The 25,232-nt window shown below is 43.1% G+C and overlaps 2 protein-coding genes across 6 annotated transcripts in view; both read left to right on the top strand.

The window, feature by feature from the left end:
- Positions 1–5,476, top strand: part of evlb (Enah/Vasp-like b) — a 48,268-nt gene extending 42,792 nt beyond the window's left edge. For 3 of the 4 annotated variants that reach the window (XM_037086366.1, XM_037086365.1, XM_037086363.1), the window contains exons 5-13: positions 1,025–1,092; positions 1,198–1,445; positions 1,585–1,685; positions 1,894–1,933; positions 2,129–2,180; positions 2,417–2,474; positions 2,572–2,632; positions 2,856–2,913; positions 4,364–5,476. In XM_037086366.1, the coding sequence (XP_036942261.1) occupies positions 1,025–1,092; positions 1,198–1,445; positions 1,585–1,685; positions 1,894–1,933; positions 2,129–2,180; positions 2,417–2,474; positions 2,572–2,632; positions 2,856–2,913; positions 4,364–4,401 (724 nt within the window). In that variant the 3' untranslated portion in view covers positions 4,402–5,476. The remainder of the gene's footprint in view (positions 1–1,024; positions 1,093–1,197; positions 1,446–1,584; positions 1,686–1,893; positions 1,934–2,128; positions 2,181–2,416; positions 2,475–2,571; positions 2,633–2,855; positions 2,914–4,363) is intronic. The other variant, XM_037086364.1, reaches the window with a different exon arrangement.
- A 1,891-nt stretch (positions 5,477–7,367) lies between these two features.
- On the top strand, positions 7,368–14,437 carry yy1b (YY1 transcription factor b). Of its 2 annotated transcripts, none has more exons than XM_037086368.1 (5): positions 7,368–8,075; positions 9,737–9,887; positions 11,148–11,208; positions 11,662–11,820; positions 13,291–14,437. In XM_037086368.1, the coding sequence occupies exons 1-5, from the start codon at positions 7,520–7,522 to the stop codon at positions 13,471–13,473; spliced, it is 1,110 nt and encodes a 369-aa protein (XP_036942263.1). In that variant the 5' UTR covers positions 7,368–7,519; the 3' UTR covers positions 13,474–14,437. The 2 variants fall into 2 exon arrangements, with proteins under 2 accessions (XP_036942263.1, XP_036942262.1); XM_037086367.1 differs by having other exon boundaries at positions 9,725–9,887.
- The last annotated feature ends 10,795 nt before the right edge of the window (positions 14,438–25,232 follow it).

Genomic DNA, 25,232 nt, shown 5'->3' with positions numbered 1-25,232 from the left:
ATTGTGTGGGGAGATTGTGTGCTTATATTGGCCGTGGATTTTAGGATCATGTGTGTGTGTGTGTGTGTGACGGTGGATGCAAATTAATTCAACCCTCGCCGGCGGCAGCGGGACAGTGTTGCTCAGCAGCTCTGCTCCTGCTGCGCTCACTGCTGTCACATCGGGGGAGGTTTGCTAACTCAGCACTTCTGCTCTCCAACACACAGCTGGAAAGTTCCACTTCCTGTCCACGAGCTGTCTCCTCTGTCTCTCTCTCCTGAGCCGTGACACACATATGCTCCTCACATCAAAGATGGGGAGATGTGAGGAGAGATGAGGGAGGCGGTGATGGATGGAGATGAAGGAGAGAGCGATATGGGTTTGGACAGTCGAGGAGATAGACGTTTGCTTCTTGCTGTAAAAGCTTGCAGGGGGGGAAGTGTGGAGAAGTGCCAGAAAGTTGTTCTATAGATGACGGAGAGGCGACTTCATGTCGGGTAAAGTCTTCACGCTGCACAAATCAAAGCTGCCTTCAGCGTGATGACAGGAGCAGAGGAAATCACCACATCTGCCACAGTTTAGATGCAATCTTTCAGAAAATAATGAAGTCATTGGAGGTAAAGTTGCTCTTCTGCAGCAACAAGATACGTAGAAAGACTACTAGGGCATTGTGTTTTTGCTGACGAGGCCTTCATCAGCATCATTAATCTTTGTTTTCCTTGACTTGAATATCTTACAAACTGGGTGCAGGACGCTCAAACGCTGGTATAATGTTGTGCTGCTGCGTTCCAGGTTACAAGACGTATGAACGCAGGGAATCTGGGGGAAAGGTGCATCATGTCGTGAGTTGAGGATCCTGCAGTTGTTACTGCATCTGGAGCCGGATTAGATTGCTTGTCACTTTTACTATTTCAGCGAGGGGGGGGGGGGGACTTTTCTCTTGGCTGCGCTGCTTCCTGGAGGATAATGAAGTGACAGCCTCACAGAAAAGGCGTGACGTTCGTGATGCTAAGTGACCACAAGTGTTTCTGTCGTGTCCCTTCAGGCAGATGATGGAGCAGCAGCAGCAGATGCAGGCGCACATGGAGCGGGAGCGACGGTCGTCCAACTCAGGTACTCACAGGAGAGAAGCTGGAGTTTGTATCGTAAAAAAGGTTTTTTATCATCAAAGATACATAGAGACAGATTGAGACTTCACGTGTCAAACTTCCCCTCCAGGTTCTCCTTTCCAGGGCCACCCTGCTGTGCTCTCCGTGGCCCCCCCAGTGATGCCTCCACCAATGAACATGGGCGGTCCTCCTCCTCCTCCGCCGCCGCCGGGACCTCCGCCACCTTCAGCCATGGCTCCCCAGCCTCCTCTGCCACCTCCGCTTCCCATGGGCGGGGGGCTTCACGGGGACGAGCCCCCGGTCCAGACGGGTCTTGCCGCTATGATCGCCGGAGCCAAACTGCGCCGCGTTCAAAGAGTGAGGCGACAATTTATCACTGCCGCTCTGATGAAGTCAGGCGGGAAATAATTGGACTGACAGACTGATAATTGAAAAGTTTTTTTATTTGTATATATCATAGAATAATAAGTCAGTTGAACTCCTCTCCTCTCCTCAGCCTGAGGACAGCAGCTCTCCAAGCGCCAAAAACGAAGCCAACCGAACGAGTGGAGGAAGCGGAGGACTGATGGAGGAGATGAACGCTCTGTTGGCGCGAAGGTCAGAGCACTGAGTTCAGAAAACCACAAAAAACGATTTGCATTGATATCCTGCAGTCACAGTTAGACACAATTGATCATTAAATCAGTGTTGAGTGGTTCAGGATTCATTGGGTTTTGTTATTAATACGACACTTGTTCAAGCTGTTGACATTCATGGGTGTGGAGGAGAGGCCCGATCTTACTTGAGGATTCTTCTTTCTCCCCAGAAGGAAAGCAGCTTCAGAGAAGCCTGAGGAAAGCCAAAACGTGAGTGGATGGAAAACAGCGATGGTTATTGATTCATTATTGATTTATTTGGCTGGTGTCAGCAGGAATCATGACAACAATAATAATAATAATAATGAACACTGTAAATTTGATGTATTGTAGTTTGTATTATTTGCAGTCAGATAAAGGAAACAGGTGAGATTGATGATTATTGATCCTTATTTCTGCCTGTAGGATGACCCAAATTCTCCGTCACCCAGCACTCGGAGTGGACAGAACGCCACAGGTGGGGAAAACTGAGCAGCCAGCTACGTTACAGCATCACAAAATGCTTCGTGTGTTTCTAAAGACACAAAATATAATGTCAAAAATGTTACTATCAGAGGAAAACTCTCCTCCAGAAGTATGAACACTTGATAGGAGCCTGATGATGATGTTGATGTATCAGTATCAGTCTATATTTCTGCATGGAAGTCTTTTATTTTGAAATATCAGTGATGAACTGGTTGTTCTGTCTTCTAGATGGTGCAAAGAAGCCGTGGGACCGGGCTAACTCTGCAGACAGGTCGATGGTTTCAAGGTGAGCGCAGCCCATCGGATACGTGTCTGTGAAGCAGAAACATGACCGTGAATCTAACAGAGAATGATTTCTTTTTTTTTGTTTTGGTATCGTGCAGGGTACGGCCCGGGGGAGGTGGCAGCGACGCAGACTCGTTAGACCTTGACAGAATGAAACAGGTAAAGAAAATACAGAAAACTCAAACCCACGAGCCAAAGTTTGAAACAGAGATGCGTGGGTTTTTTTTTTTTTTGTTTAATCTCCCGCGTCTTTCGGCCTGTTACAACAAAAATAATCTGTTTTTTGCCAAAAGTGGTTTGAGAGTCCAGCAGTGATTAAAGAAATATGTGATGTATTATGAACACTGATGGGTTTTTCTGATCTGTTTTTATTCGCCTTCAGGAAATCTTGGAAGAGGTGTTTCGTGAATTGCACAAAGTGAAGGATGAAATCATCGATGGTACGTTTAATCTGCTCTTGAAACACTCAGGAGGGATAATCAGTCTTCATTTAGGAACTGCTAATTCGCTGCTAATTTATGCTAATGATTATTTAATTGGTAAATCCAACCAGTGGGATGATGGGGAGTCGGGTGGTTATGTGGGGCTGCGGCCACTAGGTCGCAGTAGAGTCACAGAAACTTGGAAACACAGCAAGAAGTCGTTTTAACAGCAAGGATGTATCATGTATTAACTCACACAGATAAGGACAATGTAAATACTCAGGGTTATTACATCATTATTAGTTGATTAGTTAGTTGAAAAAGTATTGAGCGGCTCACGTTATTAGAGCCCTGAGAGACATTTGTGTAATTGTGGACAAATTAATGGAAAATGCAGCCAAACTGATTGTTAACATATAATAAAATGACATCTGAATTATATAAATATTACAATTTATTCATGTAGAACTTAAAACTCCTGAACAATGTCCTCTGCAGACCCAACATTTTGGTATTAACCCTCAGACACATATAGTCACTCACTTATTAGACATACATCCATCCGATAAATAATAAAAGTTTATAAAAACAACAGATTGCTGTACAAGAAAATGCTGTTACAGATATTTTTACCATTATGTAATCAAAGTTCATTACAAAATAATCCTGATAATCGACTAAATGTTGTGTTATATTACACATTTATCAGACATGTAATTATATCGTACAGTAGAAGAATAACTTTACAGACTAACCCTGATATTTTTAATAAACTGCGACTGACAGTTCATTCGATTAAGAACTGATGTGCCATGTTTTGAAAGACGATGTCATGATAATGTTGACTCATCATGTACTGACTCACCGAGGATTAATATGAACACTGTGGGTGATCACGTTGTCAGTCAATGGTTTAAAATAGACACACACAACACAAAAAGAAATCACAGGAATGTTTATTACAGTGTCAGTCTGTATCATTGACAGGGTCGTTTTTTTTCACACTCCCCTTTCTGTGAGCGATTCTGGTAAAAGAATAATTACCGAGTTTTACTCTAAGGTCATCAAACACCGACACATCTCGTTCCTACATCATCAGACGCTGACGCTTTGACAACCTCAACAATCAGCTATCGTTCTCCAGAATCGCTTACTGCCTCTTTTAAACTGAACGCCCACAATCGAAGCAGCAGAAGCCCAGATTATGGTTTTGTAGATCAAGCTTCAAAAACACTGGATCCCACAGTTGCCATAATCCATCTGGAGAACTTTTTTTACCTGATGACATCACTGTGATGTCATTTTTCAAACAGGTGTCACAGGATACGTAGCTTTACTCCTGGTTGTCATCACTAAACTGTCACCCCGCTGACAACGATGTAAACAGGATGTTACATGTTATGTGTTCTGAATCTAACCAGTGATATCAAACCTGACCTTGTCCCTGTCTTCTCTCCTCTGCCTGCAGCCATTAGACATGAACTCAGTCGAATTAGCACGACATAATCTCTCAGAGACACTCCCCGACATGAACCACCTTTTTCGAAAACATTGCCCCTGCAGTAGCTGCTGTGGCCCTGAGGAGGAGGAAGAGGAGGAGGAGGAGGAGAAGTCGGGAACAGAGGCCCAAACTGTGACATCTGCTCATCCTGTTTCAGCTGCGGTGTTGAAGCAACGCGGCAACGTTGCTGTAACACCTCAGACGTGTCTGTGTAACGTTTGGTTTGTCTGTCGGGGGGAGCTGGACGTGGACGTGGGCACACTCTCGCACTGATTACTCTGATTTCTTAACATTTTTCTGTCTGTCCGTTCGCCCAGTTCGCCCTCTGTCCTCGGCCCAAAGGAAAATGGATAAAACGTATTTTATTTGTTTTGTTTTTTCACAACTTTTTTGTTTTTGTATTATTATTATTACTATCGTTTTCATTATCATCACTATCATTTTTATGATTGTCAGTGTACTGTTAATATGAGTAGTAGTAGTGTAGTAGAGTGCAATGGTAACAATGAGGAAGTGATAATGAGAATATGATAGTAATGATGATGTCGATCGTTATTATTGCACATCATTTTATGTCAGCCTTTTGTATTTTATATTGGTTGTTTTCATCTGTTTTATTTTTTTTTTGTTTTAGATACAGTTGCAAGCGCATCCAAAAAGTGTTTTTTCTCATCGTCTATAACCTGAAAAGTTTTTTTAAAAAAGGTTTTTTATCCTTTTTTCGCCAACACAGATATGTGTGGAACCACGGCAGAAAAAACAAACAAAAGAAAAAACAGACCCTGACCTGAAAAACTGAGGGTGGAATAAAACCTCTTTGGATATTGCAATCTTATAAACGAAAACAAACAAAAAAAAAATTAAATAATACACTAGAGTATTTGTGATCATGTTGTTAATAAAATGTTTATTGGCTGCAAGGATATGGTGAAGTATTGTTCATTTTATTCTCTCCTTTTATGACAAAGTGCTTCCTGGTTTGACAACAACGAGAAAAAAAAAAAAAAAAAAAAAGAAAAAGAAACGCACCAAGTTTAAAAATGAAATTCAAATAAAACTGTGAACAATGTCTTGGATAAACAAGGCCGTCTCTTTTCCTTTTGTGCTTGTTTGGCTGCTATTCTAATGGCTGTCTGGTGCTTTTTGTGTTGTCCGACTGTAATTTTTCTTTTCCAGCACAAAAAACACGGGCTCTCTGAATAGGTGCCATAAATGTCAGCTGGTGCAGCGCCGAGAAGTGTGAAACATCTGAGCCGCTTCTGGCCAACCTTATTGTGTTATTCGAGTGTTGCACACAATGTAGGATGCTGCTAAAGAGTCCTGCAAAAAAAAAAATATCTGTTAAGCAGATTCAAAATGATGAACCCAAATCATCAAATAATGATGTACTTTCTTTATGTATTAGATAATTGATCTCCTGGGTGTGTATGAAAGCGTTCTTATAATTGTCTGCAGATGTAAAATTCATTTTAACGACACTTCTGCTGTGTCTGCTGCAGCCTCTTCACACTAACAAAACACTTTATCAGCTCTATCACATGCCTTAATGTTATATTTCTACCATCAGCTGGATGCATTTGGCCACGACATGAAGACAGGAGGGTGAAATATGTTCTCATTTTACATTATTGGAACTTATCTTTAAAGGGGCATTATGTAGTTTTGGGAAAGGGATTTTAACCTGCAGAGAAAGAGCGAAATCTATTTTTAGTTTTTAAGGCTAATAAACAAACTGACCTAAAAAGACAGCACGATCTGTGCTGTTCTGCTATGTTTATGTGGCGGACCCTGCCACCTTTCTAGCTTCAAATAATGTCCTTGGGACCTTATTTTCCTCTGAGAGCAGCTTGTTTATTAAGTTATGGAAAAGATAAATATTTCTAATATGTATTACATCCTCATCAATATTGTTAATATTAGAATTCAGAGCTTGAATTTCTTCTCCAAAACGAAATAGTGCCCCCTTTAAACTCATTACGTAACACAGCTTTGTCGTGTACACACAATATTTGAGCAGGTTAAACAGAGCGCTGCAGACTGCAGTGCCAATGAAGACAAACTCGAGAGAGATAAAATGCAGTGTGATTCACGGGGCTGCAAAAACTGCTGAAGCATCATCACTGACTGAGGTGTGGATCTAGATGCAACATGCTGGGAAGACTGAGCACACAGAGAGCAGCACAGCAGCAGTGTTTTTCCTTTAATTGGCCACCCATATACGTCTACAGTCAGTGTCGCTATATTTAGATTATCATTTTATTGATCTAATCATAGACTTGAAGTGATGCAGCCAGCGCAGGGTTGATTTATCTCCAGAACTGATAATGAGAGCTTAAAATCCAAATGATCCAATGAGAGCCAAACTGCAGGTTTCCATCAAAACTAGTTAAAGTAAACCCAGTTAAATTATCAGATCTATTAACATTATTTCTTTTGAAAGAAAAATAAAAAGTTTGCTGGATTTGCAAAACTTGCTTTTCTAATTTCATCCCATTCAACATGAACACTTCAGCTGGTTTTTCAGCTGCTGTTCAGGAGAGGACACTTTAATTATATAATTCTGGGATCTGATCACATGTGATGGAAAAAACTGCTAAATTTTACGGACAAAATCATCATTTGAGCTCATACAAAAACATAATACAGCCTGAGTCTGAAATTCAATAATAGCCTAATTGCATCCCTTATTCCTAGAATCCTGATTCCCTGCTCACGTCAGTCGTTATGCAATTTACCCGTTAAATCAACTGTAAAAAAAAATAATAATAAAATGTTTTAGATAACTGTTTTTTGTGATAAATATAACTAAACCTCGTGTCAACAGTTTGGGAACCCCCTGGCACCACCAACACTTCCACCAGCAGCAGCACTGTGGACGCTGGGGTGTTTTTTTTTTTTTTTTTTTTCTCACCCAAGTCTCGCGATACTTCCGGGCTGGGAGAGCATAGTGGCGACGAGAAGTGGCGTGGGACGGAGTGAAGAGAGTTGTTATCGAAGAAGAGGGAGCAGAGACGGAGGCAGGAGCAGAGCTTGGGGGTGTGTGAGTGTGTTTGTGAGGTCCCCCCCCCAAAAAAAGGAGCACAACACGGCGTGAATGAGAGAGGCAAGCTGGCGGAATTCAACATGGCATCAGGCGATACTCTGTACATTGAGACAGACGGCTCGGAGATGCCGGCCGAGATCGTGGAGCTCCACGAGATAGAGGTGGAAACGATACCGGTGGAGACTATCGAGACCACGGTGGTCGGCGGGGATGACGACGACGACGACGGGCAGCCCATGATCGCGCTCCAGCCGCTGGTCACGGACGACCCCAACTCGATCCACCACCACCACCACCACCACCACCAGGAGGTGATCCTGGTGCAGACCCGGGAGGAGGTGGTCGGTGGGGATGACTCGGACCTACACACGGACGGCGGCAGCGGGTTCGAGGACCAGATCCTCATCCCGGTACCGGCTCCCGGGGTGGAGGACGAGTACATCGAACAGACTTTGGTGACTGTGGCTGGGAAAAGCTCTGTGGGTCGGGTGAAGCGGGGAGGCGGCGCCGGTGGCAAGAAAGCGGGCAAAAAGAGCTATTTAAGCGGCGCGGAGGCTGGCGGAAGAAAATGGGAACAGAAGCAGGTGCAAATAAAGACACTGGAGGGGGAATTCTCTGTTACAATGTGGGCTTCGGGTAAGTAACGCTAGCTCTGTGTTGTTACTGTCAGATCCGTTGTTAGCCGTTGCATGAGGCCTCATTGCCTGGGCGTTGTCCTGCTGCACCAGACTAGTTCCTGGAGTGCTCCGTTGCACCGCTGCGAAAAGCGACCAAATATCGCAGGTTTTCGATGCAAAACCCGACTGTACCTTAGCGAAATGTTTTTTGTTTTGAAGGGAGGCCATGTTTTAAGTGTTGCTGGGCGCCGCCATATTCCCCGAGACTAGTAAGTATGGCGGCGGCCCCGAAAAAATGGCGATAGTCGCGGTCAGGCAGAGATGGCGGCGGTGCTTCAGGGGGGGAGGAGGAGGAGGTGGAGGTGGTTTTGGGGGGAGAGAAACATACATAGCAAGGGGCTTGAGGTGTGTTACAGGCCGCAAAACAGAGGCTTAGCTTCATTTAAGTAGCGCCGGAGGGTCAGATAAGACGTGAAATGTGCGTGAAGCGGTGAGTCAGGTTCGGTTCGGGCGGTTTAGCCGTTAGCTGCGGCTGCTGTCGGCGGAGGCTCAGCAGACGGCTCGCTGTGCGTCTGCGTCAGGCTAGCTGCTGCCTCTGTGCAGTGTGGCGGTGTAAATTAATATCGACCTGTTGGAGTGATCAATCAGTCCTGGGGAAAGAAAGAAAAAAAAATGGCTTTAAACGCGGGAGAGATTTGTCTGATGGGTGCTCGTGTTATTTCACAGCCGAGGTGAGGACTGAGTCTGTGCAGGATGGATGGAACTGACAGTTTACCTGTTCATGTTGTTGTTGTTGTTGGTGAAGACACAGAAGCTGCCTACAGCTATTTTTAGTGCTCCCTGCTGGTCAGTTTCAAGTACTGGTGCTCTGTATGTGTTAGTCAGGGAATCCATGAACTATTTTGTCTGCTTCATGCATTTATATATATATATATATATATATATATATATATATATATATATATATATAACAACAACAACATGAACAGGTAAACTGTCAGTTCCATCCATCCTGCACAGACTCAGTCCTCACCTCGGCTGTGAAATAACACGAGCACCCATCAGACAAATCTCTCCCGCGTTTAAAGCCATTTTTTTTCTTTATATATATATATATTTATATATATATATATATATATATATATATATATATATATATATATATATATATATATATATATATATATATATATATATATAAAAATGCATGAATATTACTACACGTACATTTCTTTAAGTCAGTGTTCAGATATATTCCCCTCAACTTTAATCCCCCATCCTGCACTTTAACAACTGTTTTCAGTCTCAGCTTTGGGTAGAATTATAGTCAAAATTATCATTAGTTTTGATATTTTTCCTTTTTTCTTGGTTGTAGCTCTGTTTAACTTAACCTGTCGTTATGTTGTCCTCTGTTTTGCATGTTCAGCATCGGGTGTTATTAGCATTTGTTGGTTAAAATTTGCAATGCAGAAACCTGCAAACAATCATGTGCAATATGGAGAATGTGCAGTAGTAGGTAGTTTTGCCAGTAATGTAAATTATACACTAATGTGGCTTTTAGTACATTTTAATGACTGAGGAAGCTGCAGGTGTGTTTGTCCTCCCTCAGACTGGTAGTTAAGGAAAAACCACTATGTTATCGGTTCAGTCTCTGTAATGTATTTCTAGATGATAATAAAGACATTGACCATGAGTCAGTGGTGGAGGAGCAGATCGTCGGGGAGAACTCTCCTCCGGATTACTCCGAATACATGACAGGAAAGAAGCTTCCCCCTGGTGGCATCCCAGGGATCGACCTCTCAGACCCAAAACAGCTGGCTGAGTTTGCCAGGTGAGAGAGTGTGTGTGCGTCTGTCTGTCTGTCTGTCTCTCTGCAGCAGAACTGGTTTCCAAATGCAAACACAGGTTTTCCTGAGGACACAGAGTAGTTGTGATGCCCCATTTAATCACAAAGGTGAAATTGTTTTGTATATGTACTCCCAGGATTTAAATGTGCACTATGTAGTTTTGAGGAAGAGAAAGAGCTTCATTGACAGATGAGCTCAATTTCATACTGTTTTACTTTGTTTATATGTGGCGGACCCTGCCACCTTTCTAGCTTCATGCAGTTTTCTGCAGAACTTATTTTCCTCATGGAACAGCTTGTTTGTTCAGTTATGGAAAAAACACATATTACAGAGTTTGTATTACTACCTCATTTATTTAGTTTGAATTTCCTCTGTAAAATTACATGCTGCCCCTTTTAAGAGTCATTGATTATTGTTTTTATGCACTTGTGTAGACAAGTGTGCAGTGAATAATAACTTATGGCAGTTAACAGTTAAAATGAAAATGTTGAGAACATTTCTGAATAATAGTAAAGATTTAAATAAAAAATAATGACAATGTTGAAAGAAATGCAAGATTTAAAAAGGTTTACATGTATATTAAATATCATTTAAAAAATGAAATTGATGCAGGAATGTTTGTGTGTCTGCATATTGATTTATGTTTGATATGATGAAAGTTAAATCATTGTAACTTTACTATTTTTTGTTTTTTGGTTGTGGTTTTTTTTGGGACGTCTGAGTTAGAGGAAAAGAAGAAAGGCCTCTGTTATTATTTGTTATTGCTGATTATAGACCCGGTCTTTTTGTTTAATTTTAGAGTCTGTACAAAATCAGGAAATAATGAAAAATGAAAATTAAATGGCTTGTTTTGCTCAGCCAGAAAAAAGACTAAACAAAGCTAATAATAACAGTTGAGGAGCTGTAACCAAAAGTAATTAGCAAAATTGTTGCAGATGAATCTACTAACTCCTTCAGCTTTTTAGCCTTTTTAAGTGCAGGTCATCTAAATGGAAATCAGCATCGTTATGTAATGTTTAATGTAAAAACGTCACTTTCCCGTTAACATGTGTCATCACAGGGTGAAATGTCAGGTGGGGATTATCTGCTCAAACAGACCCGCTCTTACTGATACTGGTTATTGATTAACTGAAAAAATCAACATTAAAACTGGACCGTTATTTGTGTTAAAGGGATGTTGTGCTCCACCTGTTTTTGTTTGTTTAAAAACCTTACATTGTGCCAATTGTGTTTTCTCTAACCAGGATGAAGCCCAGGAAAGTCAAAGAGGACGATGCTCCCCGGACGATAGCCTGCCCTCATAAAGTGAGTTTAATGGTTTTTGTCCCGGAGGAGCTGTGTCACCACTTTGCTCAAATAAAAGTAAATCGCTTGATAGTCTTGCTTTCTGTGTAATTGAACATTTATTTAAAGGTGGGGGGGGGGGGAAAGCACTGGAGTGAATTGATTTTCATGTACAAGAACAATCAAACCTTATCTGAGCTTGACATGTTTAGCTAATGTAAAGGAGGCTGAAGCTGTTAGCGGTACATTAGCACTTCAAGAGAATAATAGAGGCCACGCCGCTTCTTTTCGGGATTTAAAGCTGATTAGCAGAATCAACCAGAGAATGCCGAGGACACTTGACATTTATATTTGTGAACAAGGAAACAAAACACCCTCTCGGTGCAGCACTTGACAGTTTACAAGCCTGCTACAAAGAACCTCACATTATTTGCCGGCCTGTTCGTCAACTCTGTGCTGCACTTTCTTTCCCAGGGCTGCACAAAGATGTTCAGGGATAACTCGGCCATGAGGAAGCATCTCCACACCCACGGCCCCCGCGTGCACGTCTGCGCCGAGTGCGGCAAGGCGTTCGTCGAGAGCTCCAAACTCAAACGTCACCAACTTGTTCACACGGGGGAGAAACCCTTCCAGGTTGGCATCTGGACGAACTTCACACTCCTCCACATACTGATACACTCACTGTTTTTATACATTTTAATCTCATAAGCCTCCTCACAGTTTTGCAGCCAAATTCAAGCTAAGGAGAATAGGATGATAAGTAAATGTTGGCTCATGGGGTCGAACGCTGGGAAAACTTTGTCTATTCACTGTCTTTAACTTTGCTTAACATTAACATATCTCGCTCAAAATAATGGAAATCTGCTGGTATTTTGGCATTTAAATGTGTTTGTTTTGATTGGCTGTTGTTCAATCCCAAAGCCCGTCTCTTCCTGCACATAACGCAGCTTTCAGTGATAACGACAAAGATTAACCACCGGTTCTCTGAAATGTTTTGGAACAGTGGATCTTTTGTTTTCACAAAGATGCAGACAAAAGCCGGCTTCTCATTGCCGCTCCACAGCTGCCGATTTTGCGGGCTGAAGTGACAGCTGTTCATGCTAACAGCTGTAGCTAGGTAGCTGTCTAATTGAGCTAACATTAGCTCCATAAGTTGGCTGAAAACAACTTCTCCATCTGGCTCGCATCCTAAAGTGAGAATGCTGTAAATGAAGGTCAATGTATCACGTTACAAACACAACATCGTCCTAAAACGCAGACTTAAGCTGGTTACTGCAGGTGAAAAGTCAGCACACACACATGAACTGATTGAGAAGAGATTCAGGATTGTTTTTGTATTGCAGTGTCATAGCAGTTGGATCGGGAAAATGTGAGCTCAGACTGTGAATTTGTTTTTACGTCATCGTTTGGCTGCTCACATTGTGCCATCAAACAGCATTTATATATTTATTTATTCATCTTTATCAGTTTATTTGACAGGGTCAGTACATGCAGGCATTGTCACATCTGTTAAACATGTAGGATGAACACTAACCTGCATGTTTTTTGTGAATTGACTGGAGTTGTTGGTTATTTATTTATTGATTTATTTAGTCTTTATATTTGTAGAATGAGCCCACATTCATAAGAATTATAAAACATTTGAACAGAGAAAGTATAATATGTGATATGAAATACATCAAGATAGTCCAAGTGGAGTAAAAGATAAAATAACCATTAAAATGAAAAAATAAAAAAATAGTGTGTATGTTTCAACCGAGGGCCCTTTGCTGAATCTTGGCCCTCTCTTCCTTTTCCTGTCTCTCTTCAGCTGCACTATCCTATAAAAGGCTAAAAAGGCCAACAACTAAAATGAAATAACCTTTTTAAAACATCCAGATTGACCGAGGAATCCTGTTTGTTTTTTTAATCCTCTTAGCGAGATGGTAAACATTAACTTTGGCTGCAGTGTAAACTTCTTAAAATTCAAGGGGCAAGAGTTTGAGAGCGATCGGACAGACGGTGTTTCCAGGAGATGTTTAACAAGTTGTCAGTTAAACTCAGGAGGCACGCTGCATGATCAGTGTGAAGACTGACTCCTCCAATCTCCTCATCTTCTTTCAGTGTACCTTCGAAGGCTGCGGGAAACGGTTTTCTCTGGACTTCAACCTGCGCACACACGTGCGGATCCACACTGGAGACCGGCCCTACGTCTGCCCCTTCGACGGCTGCAATAAGAAGTTCGCGCAGTCGACCAACCTAAAGTCCCACATCCTCACACACGCCAAAGCCAAAAACAACCAATGAGAGCCCATCATCCACCAGCGTCGAGCTGCCGATCGGAGGAAAGAAGAAAGCAGCGTCCCGGCGGCACATGTGGAAAAACCTTCTTCAAAGACGGAATGAAAAGCTTGAGACTTAAACGATTTATATGAAAAAAAATCTGATGGATTTAAAAAACAAAACAACAACTTAAAAACACTGAAATTCAGCTAGTTGTCCTGCGTCCCCCCTCTCTTCTGCTGTCATAATGGATGAGGAACACACTGATTACTCCCCGAAGCTCCCTTTGTTTCTCCAGTGGCAGTCGGCTGCCAGAAGATGGAACTCATGGACAAACATCAGAGACTTATTTTTACCAGAGTGAGGAGAGAAGCAGCAATCTATTAGTATTTTTATTTTCTCACATAGCTTTTATTTACCTCAAGTGTGCATATTGTACACTTGACTCAGGCTATGTTTAGTACAATGGTGAGTTTATTGTTTTTTGTTTTTTGTTTTTTTTTCCTCCTGCATTATGAGATCGTACCTAAAAGGCGTCCAGGCCTTGTGTGACCTGTTTCACATGTATGAGAAGTTTAAAAAAAAAAAAAACAACAAAAAAAACCAGCTGTATGTTTGCATTTCCATACCTTTGGTTGTATTTTTCTCTAACCACAAAATAACCTTGTATACTTGTATTGTATGGCTGTATTGAAATTACGTAGACATAGATAGAGGTGTGATTTAAAGTGTTAACCAATTAAACTTTTAGTCATGAGTTGCTTTATATTTTCTATGAACTGTCTTTACACAGACGACTGAGTAATATAAACTCATTCAGAGCGCGTCTCAGTCGAAGTATCTGGATGCGCACATTGGATTTGACTGCGAGACCATCACTTTCTTTGTTAGAATGTAATGTACAGACGTCAACCATTAACTTCCTTTGTTGATATTTACACACATGTATCTCAACTGCCCACAATAAACTGGGTCATTCCAACCCTGTGGAAATATACACAAGCTTTTAACAAGTGTATCTTTTTGTTATTCGTGTTGGGCGAGTTCCTTCAGACACACAGACGCTGTGCTGCATGTTTGGACATATTTTACCGAAATGAATACAAATGAAGGTATATTTAAGAAGTTCATTTGGAGGTCTTTTGATAATAAATCACCAAATTCAGTTATCAAGTTAAAAATGTTTTTCTTTCTCTAATTCCAGCTTGTCTTGTCTTATAAGTTGAATATCTTTTTATTTCGGACCGACGTTAAGATAGAATTAGACTCAGGCTTTGGGGAATTAGTCTAATCAGTGTTTTTAGACAATAGTTATTTAAATTTGAAAGTTTTTAAGAAAATTCCTGAAAGAAATAGTGAATTGCAGCCCTGATATTACATTCACTGACGACTGTAATCAAAGCAGACCACACTGTTGTGTTGTGAATGTGTTTATCTGAGAAAGCCTCTCATTAAATTTCATACCAGTCATGGTTCAAGATCAGCTTTCGCATCAAGGCTGCAACTTTGGACTCAACATTGGGGGGTGACCAAACAGGCCGGGGTGTCTGGGGGTCCCCCACAGAAAAAACTAATTATATTCGACAATGTCTAAAATCCAACACACTTTAAAGGCAGGATGCTATCGGATCCTTTCACAACATCCACTGTTACTGTCTGTGTCACTGTCAAACACATAAAATTCATGGGAAGAAGTAAAAAGTAACTAAGTACTGTACATCAAATATTAGACAAATTGAGTATTTCTGTGTGATGTTATATTTCAGACATACACTCCTCTGTATTAGAAAGCTAATGTAAGGCTACCGTTGACTTTGCAGGTTGCAAACATTTAGATAAAATAAATCTAGGTATTTTACATGAAAAAAACACATTTTATGATCAGTTTGTGAGATAAACTCCATTGAATATAGATCCGATTAAACAATGATGTAACACTGACACCAGTCACTCTGCCTGCTTTTATATTTAATTCTCACTCACTTAAACACAATATCTAATGCATGAGTATATATATATAATATTGCTAATTTGGATTAAGCAATGAACTGAATACTTATCCCACTAATGGACGTCGCATTGCATCATCGTCGTTCTCTGTGCTCACTGTAATGGTCCTGTAATCCTCGGGCCCCCAGAGGCCGCGGCCCCTAACTTTTTACCCACATGCCCCGTTCAGTAATCCGTCACGGGAAAAAGACTGAGTCATAAAAAAGTACCCAAAAGTTAGACAGGGGTCAGATTTAAGATGAAAAAATATTACTTTGGTCAAAGTGAAAGTCACTCGTGTGAATATTAGTAGAGTAGAAGTACAAATATACAAGTAAATGTAAGTAATACATATATTCATGCAATATTTTATGTACTGTATACTGTGGGATTGACCAATTATTGGCCTGGATACTCAGAAATTTTCTCTTTGTTTCATGTAAGCATGTAATCGGCTAGTAAAAGTAACTAAAGTTAAAGTATCAAATAAATGTAGTGGAGTAGAAATACAATATTTACCTCCAAAATCTAGTGAAGTAGAAGTGTAAAGAAAATGGAAATACAGTATCTGAGTAAATATACGTAGTTACATTCTGTGGGCACTCAAAAAGTAATTGAAGGATTTTTTTTGCAGCCGACATGTAAAGTAAATCTGCAAAAATGTACAATATCACATAAATCTTCAGCCACAACCAACACATATTTTCATTAATGTTGTTATTTAATCTACTAATCCAAATTATTGATTAAGTTTTAGGCCTATGAAATCAATTCAAAAGTCTGCTGAAGTCACATGTTGATGTGTTTTAGACGCGCTGGCAGTAATTTAACTGAGAAGACTGATAAAACATCCTCAGCTGAGAAGCTGTTTGATATGTTTCCATAAAAATGACACGCTTGAGAAGATCCTTTAGTCTTTACTCATGTGGTTAGTAAACATGCCACAGGCTTCTTCAAATGAACTGGAATTGGAAAAGGAATGAAAAATAGAAGTGCATCCCTCTGAGTTGGTCATCTTTGACTAACAGACTTTCCAAAAGCGTCATCATCTTCCCTCCTTTTCTCCGCTTGCACTTTTTCATCTTACACTTAAGTCCCTTTTACTCTTTTTTTTTTTTTTCCCTGCTCAGCCAGCGGGATTAAGCACAACTGTCGACCTCAGCGTCCTGGAGATCCTGCTCTCTGCCCTGAATCCTGAGCTGTCCTTTACCTCTTTAACTGCTGCCCCCTTCTGGCTCTGAGCTCTCATGTCGTCCCCCAGGTGCCAGCAGCTGTCCATGGTGCTGATCCTCACCCGGCGCCCACAGCATCACCGAGGGACTCTGTCACGCAGGACGAAAAAAAAAGAGGGATGGTGGTGTGGTGGGGGGGGGTGCTGCTGTGTTTCACTGTGTCTCTGCTATGGTAACACATTGATTCAGCTCCGGTGCGGTCTTGATGTCTTATTGGCTTTTTTTAGACTCCACACAGCTCAGACCGGCTGCTTAAGATTCACAACCAGACGCCGTTTCCCCTCCCTCCTCTACCTGAGACCAAGTTTGACTGGAGGGATGCATGAGTCCTCCCTCCCTCCCTCTGTGTGTGTGTCACACATGTAACGGCTGATTCAAGCATGATTCCACATGGGGGTCTGTGTCTCTCTCCTTTTTCTTTTTCTTTCCTTCTTTTTTTTTTTTCTAAGGCAGCATTTATTCACAGGATTGCTTGTTTTGATTGACAAAGGCAGGGGAGAGTAAATGCGCTACTTGTTATGCAGCTGAAGTCTGTCAAGCCTCCAACACCTGCTCTCTTTCAGATGCTTATTTCATTATGGCTCCTCTCTCCCAGGAGTCAAAGCACTTGTGTATGTATGCCCGTGTGTGTGTGTATGTGTGTGTTTTCTATTTTTAATTCTGTGCTGCGTGTTAACCTGGATGCTTCTCTCCCCCCCTTTTTTTTCTTGCTTTCCTCACGCAGCTCTGGCCCCAGTCTTGGCTTTCTTTTTCCTTTTTTTTTTATTTTTTGGAGGGGGCGAGATCTCACACCGCAATCTCGACGCCTAGATTGTCTGTCATTAGTTCGTCTTCCATCCCCGCTGCTGCACAAGTCAAACAAAAGCTTCAGCATCACCAGGCAGCCCTCAGCTTGATGTGCTGAAGTCTCCCCCCTCTCCTCCTCCTCTCCTGTTCATCACCAAGACTAAATCAGGAAATCCTGAGTGATCTGCCCTCACCCCCCTCTGTGGTGTATTATTTATCTTACATTTCTTAACACCACTTCTGCAGGGGATCTCTTTCTTCTCATGCTTGTGCTTGTCGAGAGCTGAGACACACAAGTCACGTGCCGCTGGATGTAAATAAGTCCTTAGGCGAACAAGCACCGGAGTAAACAGTGTGTTTGTAGGAGCCGTGTCCGACATTAATTCAGCATTTCAATGGGTGGGAAATCTTCTCCTGCAGACTCAGACACACTTCTACAACTACACCCCTCAGTCCCGTACAGTGCAGAGAGCCTGTCACCGGCTATTATCCTTAACTCCACCATTGCTCCAGCCACACAGCCAATTTGATGCCAAGGCATGCAGAACAGCACAGCTCAATTCCAATCCAATCTGCAGGGTCAAATCTCTGAACTTAAATCTGTTCTGGACACGTTTTAAAACCTCTTCAAGTGCCTTTTCTTTTCTTCTTCTTCTTTTTTTTCCACGGTGGGCACAGCAAGAGATGCTATTTCCATGCAGAAAATATGTTGCCAAGGTAACAGAGGAGAGAGTGAGGGAGAGAGAGAGAGAGAGAGAGAGAGAGAGAGAGGGAGGCTGAGATACCCCCTGAATACCAGGACTGCTGCTGCAGACGTAGAGCCCGGCCGCTCCACCCTGTCAGCACAGCTACGGCAAGATTTTTTTTTTTTTTCTCCTTTGCCGTGGTACGACACCGGTTACACATCTCAGAACGCTGCCTTGGAATGCTTTTAAATGTCAAGGCAGCTTTTTGTTTCCATCTCTATTTGCTCGAGTGTCACAAGCAAAGAACAGTGCAGGGTGTAATTCGTCTCTCGGTTTCCTGCCTCCTTCTGCACCTCACCCTCTTCCTCACCTCTGCTCCTCTCATCAGCTCTCTTTTCTCTCTCCGCGTCTGCCTTCCCTGCCTAAATATAGACCGCCTTTCTCCCTCTCTCTCTGTCTCTCGTTCCTCCGCCTCAGTTTCAGTCTCCCTCCATCCGTGTACACCTGTCTCCTCTCTCATCCTCGCTCTGTCTGTCAAAACTCCAAACTGCTTCATCGGCACTGCCATAATTAACTGCACCGTTGCTGAAGTAGGTTGCGCGAGGTTTGCAATGCAGAATGTAAAAGAAAAAATACACAGTACACTAATCACCAGCTCATCATTAATGGATTGATTAATCATTGAGGTAATCTATCATGCAGAAAAAGCCCCCCCCCCCCCCAAAAAAAATGTTGGCCTCATTCCCAAATGTGGTGGATTTGCTGCTTTTCTCTTCATTTAAAAATCCAATCTTTGGATTTGACGCGTCGGTTGGACAAAACAAAGCAATTCCAAGATGTGATTATGAGCATTTTTCACAGCTGTGTCACACCTAAACTCAATCGTTAAAGGATAACGCCACAATAAAAATGAAAACTCAGTTATCATCTACTCACCCTCGTGCTGATGGAAAGTCAGGTCAAGTTTCTTCGTCCATTAAACGTTCAAAACAGCATTCTGCTAAACAACTGAAGTCTGAAGTGGGAGCACGAGCTCGTCCACACGTCGAGGGTGCAGTCATAGTTTTTCCAAATCCATTTGAGATCTGGAGGCTCCCAGAGAACTGGATTATGCAGTAAGACCATTTTACGCCTTTTTTCCCCCGACAACGTCAGGTGTTCAGCTGAACTGTGAACCTTCAGAAATGTTTTGTGGACAACAAAACTTCAGCTGACGTTCCATCAACACGAGGGCACTTAGATAATGACTGAGCATTCATTCTGCGGTGAACTCATCCTTTAACTCATTTCAGTAATGGAAACGGCTGAAGTGCTTTTACTCTCCAAGTCCTGTGCTTAAGTACACATTTTGGGGGTACTTGTACTTTACATGAGGATTTCCATTTTACGCCGATTTAAAATTTTCTATTCCGACTTCGTTCTGTAGAGAAATCTGAATAAATCTCCTACATTTATCTGACAGCTGTGGTTATTATAGCTTTGCAGAATGAGATTACAGATTCCATATGTTCAGGTTCATACTTTTATTTTAGCTGTCTGCTGAAATAAATATTTACATGCTTTTACGTTCAGTGTTCAAAAAACACATTATGTTGCTGTCCGTCACTGCAGCCCCTCTGTTTGAAGCAATCTGCCGTGCCGCTCTCTTTAAAGCCCCGACTCATGTATTTGTTTTTGCATTTTTAATGATATATCACATTTTTCTGTGTCTTTTCCTGAACGTGTTGATGAGTCACACTGTTCTGATGAATAAGTTGAGTTTGTGTTGTTGCTAAAATGGGACAATTGCGTCCTACTACGGTGGAATCTGAGAAGAACTTGTGTGAGCGCTACAACGATCGCCGCTAATAACCGTGCTAATGCTAAACACGCTAATGATGTCGATCCTTCACGAACAGCCGTCTGGTTCGCGATGGTCGTGGATGATGTCCGACTGTTAACCACAACCCTGCTTTCTGTTCAAGAAAAGCAGGTTGACCTTTAAACAACAGCGATTGAATTAACACAGTTGGGGGCGGGGCCTGCACATTTGTGACATCACAACGTCGCCAAACTGCCGTCGGCTCGTTTGAGGGTAAAGTTTCTGATCGCAGCCTGTTTGCATCTTCTCCGTCTGTTAAGCCTGTAGAAACTTACAGCGTTCATAACACAAAGAAGACATGGAGGTCTCACTTTGGGACAATATGGGACCTTTAAAAATCACGATTAGTTTATAAAATACGGTAGTTTGCACCCTGCATTCAGCCGAGTGTCTAGTTGGGCTCCATGTCACGTTTCTCAGATTGTTCGAGGCCCAAAATTTGCCAATTTAACTAATGTTTCTCAAAAAAAGGCAAAGATTTAAAAAAATTACACAAAGAACATTTGTGGGGCATGAATTTGTATTTCCGACCTCATTATTCACCTGACAACCCCTCAGCTACATTTTGCTGCCAATAAACTCGCACCTTCGCATTCATTTAACATTTTCACTTGTACTGATTTACTTTGACGGTGTTGTATTTCGACTTCTACTCCACTAAAAAGCTTTGGGTGTCTCCTCCACCCATGAAAGAAAAAAAAGAAAAGAAAGAGAAAATAATGATTAGTTGCAGCCCTGCAACATAGTATTATAATAAGGAGAGTGCTTTGAAGTCTGAGAGTGTGTCGGATGTTATTTTGGTAAAGCTCTTGCTTCTTTTGCCTCTGAACAGGCTGCAGCGCGGCGCTAAGAGACACTCTGTCTCAGTTTTTGGCAGACCGCCTCAGTCTCTCGTGTCTGGGTTGCCAGGTTTGTCTCTATCCATCAGCCAGGTTGCACTCAATCACTCTGTGCTCAGGTAATCTGCCGCTTGGCGTTGTCCGCTCAGTACTTAATGGCTTCGTGTTTTTACAGCACAGTAGATGTTCCTCGGCTGTCTCTGATTGGTCCAGATGTGGTTGCACCGTTCTCCCTCTCTCCTGCGCCACCACACGTTAATCACAAATCTACATTTATTTGATTAAAGGGGTCTTATTATTATTTTTGGTGTTTTTTTTTTGTTTTTTTTTTGCTATGGAGCATTTTTTGTACATGTAAAAGGTCTGCAAATTGAAAAAGTGCATGCTTTCACTTCCGTAACGTATGTCCATCACTGTGTAACAGGGCGTTATTTTAATACATATTCATATATTTATTATAAAAGATGTATACACTTCAGTCAATCAGCAGAAATACAGCTGCTACTGTCGTTTTAGGTCACACCACCTTGCTCCTGATTGGCTACATCCTGCCTGTTAAGTAATGTGCAGCTCTCCCCAAAGATTGAACAGAGGCCAGATGTCTCACTCTGTTGCTAAAACGGAGCGTTCAAGACACAGTGTGAAAAGAGAGGCTGCAGCGATGCGCCCTATGAGGAAACATGATGTGTTTTTTGAACTTTAAAGTACATAAACCTATTCTACCAGGACCCCCTTTATAAAAGTACGAACCCGAACAATAGCGTGCTATGACCTCTTTAATGCTTCATCTCGGGATCCTCGTCACGTCCCCGCTTAGCTCCGCCCGGTCACTAAAGGTCAAAACTCTCTTCAAAGGGGCTCAGGGCCGTTGCATCGCCATTTCAAATCTCTCGACTGCGGAGATGCGATCTGCCTGCAGGTTCCACGTCGTCAAACGTTGTCACAGCCAGATCAAAAGACCTTGAAAGCCTTGTTTATGAGGAGCCACCTGACATTCTCAATTTTTCACCGTCAGCGGCTCTGTCCCGTCAGCTGCAGGCGGTGACAACTGATCAAACAGCAGCTGAGGGGCCACTGCACTGTCGGTTCACTGTCCACGTTCCCATGTGTGTTCACATGTACGCTTTAGGTGCCCAATTAGCGTGAAACTCGTGTTTTACTGTGACAGCCCGGTTTGATATCTCAACTTAACAAGCACACTTAGATGAGATCACTCTGAGCAATAAATAAGATTAGCACACAGAAACACAGACAATCCATAATCCTTGTGTGAGCTGGTTACGAAAGCCCCAAAGCCATGCAGATGTGTGTGTGTGTGTGTGTGTGTGTGTGTGTGTCTGTCTGTGTCAGTGTGTGTGTCGATGTAGAACTGATTCAGTGGGCGAAGCGAGAAGCAGAGCAGGAACATGAAAATAGTTCAGGACCACTATTGTGACTGGTGAGCAAAATGATGTGGCCCTCGACCTCCCAGCAGCTTCCTGTCCCCCATTACCAGGAGCCTGAAGCGATAACACGATTAACATAAGCACTTTTAGTAAGTCAGTGTGAATGGGATCCTTAAAGAGGCTTAAACTCTTCCCCTCCTCCCTCCCTTCACCAGCAGCTGATAGATAGTTTGGTAGCTGACTGGCACATCTGTTTGGTTTGCTGCACTGTTCTGTCTTAGTGATCTTTAACAGGGCAGATCGATGAGAGATCCATCATTGGGGACACTCAGCGCGCAGACACAGAGCAAATCACTCCTATAAGCGATAGCAGCTATCAGGCAAATGGGCAGAAAATGGTTCTTAATGGTGCCTGGTGTGTCTGGTGTAAACTGCAGACAGCCTCTTTGTCGTCCATCACCCTGGAGCATATGTAACTAAAGGAAGCGGGGTGGTGGTGGTGGTGGTGGGGGGGGGAGCATCTGCTCGTTCAGCGTGGGAAAACCCCTCGGCCGATAATCTGGGTTCACGTCAAACCAAATCTGGTGTCTGTGCTGCGGGATGACGTGGTGGCACTCAGTAAATGTGCGTGTCAAGCAGCGCGCAGCCACTCAGTCAGCACCCCCTGGTGCGTGACCTTCACTCAGCCCGACTCTTCAAAAAAAAAGAAAAAAGAAAAAAGATACGAAAGCTCACTCATCTTCTCTCCCGGCTTTGTCAAAATCCAGCTGGTAATTGAAGCATAGTTGACTCAAAAGCTGAGATCATAAAAAATGAATGCGTCCAAAGCTTCCTCTAAAAGGCGGACCGCTGGTCAAGATGTCAGTGTGAGCACTCAGCATCGTTACAGGACACTTGGCAGCGTTAGTTATCGGCTTTAATCACGAGTTTGACCAGACAGTAACAGTTGGTGCTGAGTAAACAAGGAAGTCTTTAGTTTAGATTTGACCATTTCAATTATCTCCCCCTCTTTCACCCAGACTGCTGTTTTCCCAGAAACAGTAATCACATTCACTATTAATGAGCCGTGATGTTCATCCTGGACCCATTTACTCCTCTCAATAATGCATACTCTTTGGAATTGCCTGTGCATATTTTACACCGTGCTTGTCCACCTCCTCTGCTCCAATCTAAGACTGATATCAAGTTGTGTTTTGGACTCCGGATTGTTTCTGGCCCCCGGGCTCTCTCTCTGTCTCTCTCTCCACACGCACTCCCCAGGATGGTGCTGCTTTCCACGGGAACAAAGTCTCATGTGTGAGTCACTGAGGCCGCCTGCTGCGGGGAGATAATGATACACTGAGCTGCAGCTCAGAGAGCCAAAGGTGCTAACACACTTGTTGAAGGACCTCAGTCTCCTTCGATTAAAGCCTCCTCTGTCTAACTGTGATTCTAATGGGCTCTTTGGTTTGTTAAAATAGGCCCAATGATCTCTTTAAATAAGACAATTGACCACAAATTGGACACATCAGTGCGCCAATGATGGTGATCCCCCCACCACCACCACCACTACACATCATCGTTGTCATTAAAAGCAGGCAATTGTGGTATCGGAGACCATGTTGGTTTAAGTGCTCTGTAAAGGGACTCGTTCTGTCAGAAACGACTGAAACTCACACAAAGGAATGAAAAGCCCATTAGCACTGACAGCAGAAAATGAATTTAATCAGTGGAACATTGACGCTACGATAGAGAGGAGGAGATGAGGAGGAGGAGGAGGAATGAGGAGGAGGAGGAGGAGGGTTCATCAGGATGCCTCGGACGATCACTGTGACCCCCGGTGAGCTGCATACCAAACCAGGAGAGGCTGGAGGAGGGACGGGCCGGTGTGTGTTTGCAGACTCAGGGAGACTGGCAGGTTCAGTTCTGCAGGACTCTTGCAGTTGAGAGAAGTGAGTCAGCATGATGCAAGACAGTAGACCAGTGAGGGGGAGGAGGAGGTGGAGGAGGAGGAGGAGGAGGAGGAGGTGGAGGGGGGGTTCAGATGGTGGTGAAGGGACCAGCAAAACGAGACAAGTGCCAGGAAATACTCTTTTTTTCTTTTTTTTCTTTTGGAAAGCAGGTCAGTGTTGTGAAGGGAAGTGTGCGGTTCTGGTCTGGCCGCAGGGCTCACACCAGACGTCCAGCCGAGGTCTATCACCGACACTCACCCCCACCTCCCCTCCTCTCCCCTCGTCCCCTTTGTGAAGGTGCACTGAATACCGAGGAGCCAGTGGCTGCATGGCCGGCTCACAAAGGATGCTCTCTCCTCCGCCTCCTGCACTCCTCGCTCTACATTCCCCGTGCCCTCCTCTTCCTCCTCCTCCTCCTCCTCCTCCTCCTCTTGTCGCTCTCTATCTCCCAGCGTCTGAGCTGTCTCACTTTCTTCTCTGCACCTCGCTCTCCATTTCTTCATCCTCCTCACCCCCGCTGCCTCCCAAGCCTCCTCAGCGTATTTGTTTCACAAAAACCTCCCCTCTGCTCTGCTCCCCCCCCCCAAGAAATGCATCTATTATTAACACACCCACCTCTGGCTCTCGCCAAAGACTGAACCAAGGTTCAGGTCCAAGCTCTTCAGCATTTTAATCACCCATAATGAGCGAGAAATAATGAATAAAAGGGCTCGAACACAGCTTGTTTGGGTGACGGCAATTAATTCATGTTTTACATACAGTGTGTGCAGCTCATTTTAAAAAGGTTTTCCGCGCACTGTGCTGTATTTTTGAACCGATATGCTGCATCCCTCGAGGTTTCATGCTGCTCAGAGGCATACACCAGTGCATGTGTATGAAAATCAATCAGGCTGCCAAAACACACAGTGAATCAGAGCTCGTGTTCCAGCAGATAATGCATATCATGTCAGCCCTGCTATCAGGGACACATTACTGTAACTGTAGAATTAGTCGTGCACGGGTTCCCACTGCGGAGGCTGTGTTAAACCTCTCCTGCGGCAGGTTTCTGCAGTGGCTGCCGTCCGAGGAGATGCG

Source organism: Acanthopagrus latus, chromosome 22 (genome assembly GCF_904848185.1).
Source record: "Acanthopagrus latus isolate v.2019 chromosome 22, fAcaLat1.1, whole genome shotgun sequence".
NCBI lineage: Eukaryota > Metazoa > Chordata > Actinopteri > Spariformes > Sparidae > Acanthopagrus > Acanthopagrus latus.
Note: the sequence above shows the minus strand (reverse complement) of the source record. Positions and strands in the feature narration are given on the sequence as shown.

Bases quoted from the DNA above. Each gene is read 5' to 3' on its own strand.
- yy1b (XM_037086367.1), top strand. From the start codon at position 7,520: ATGGCATCAGGCGATACTCTGTACATTGAGACAGACGGCTCGGAGATG. The intron at 11,209-11,661 runs GTGAGTTTAATG...TTTCTTTCCCAG, and splicing joins CGATAGCCTGCCCTCATAAA to GGCTGCACAAAGATGTTCAG. The intron at 11,821-13,290 runs GTTGGCATCTGG...ATCTTCTTTCAG, and splicing joins CGGGGGAGAAACCCTTCCAG to TGTACCTTCGAAGGCTGCGG.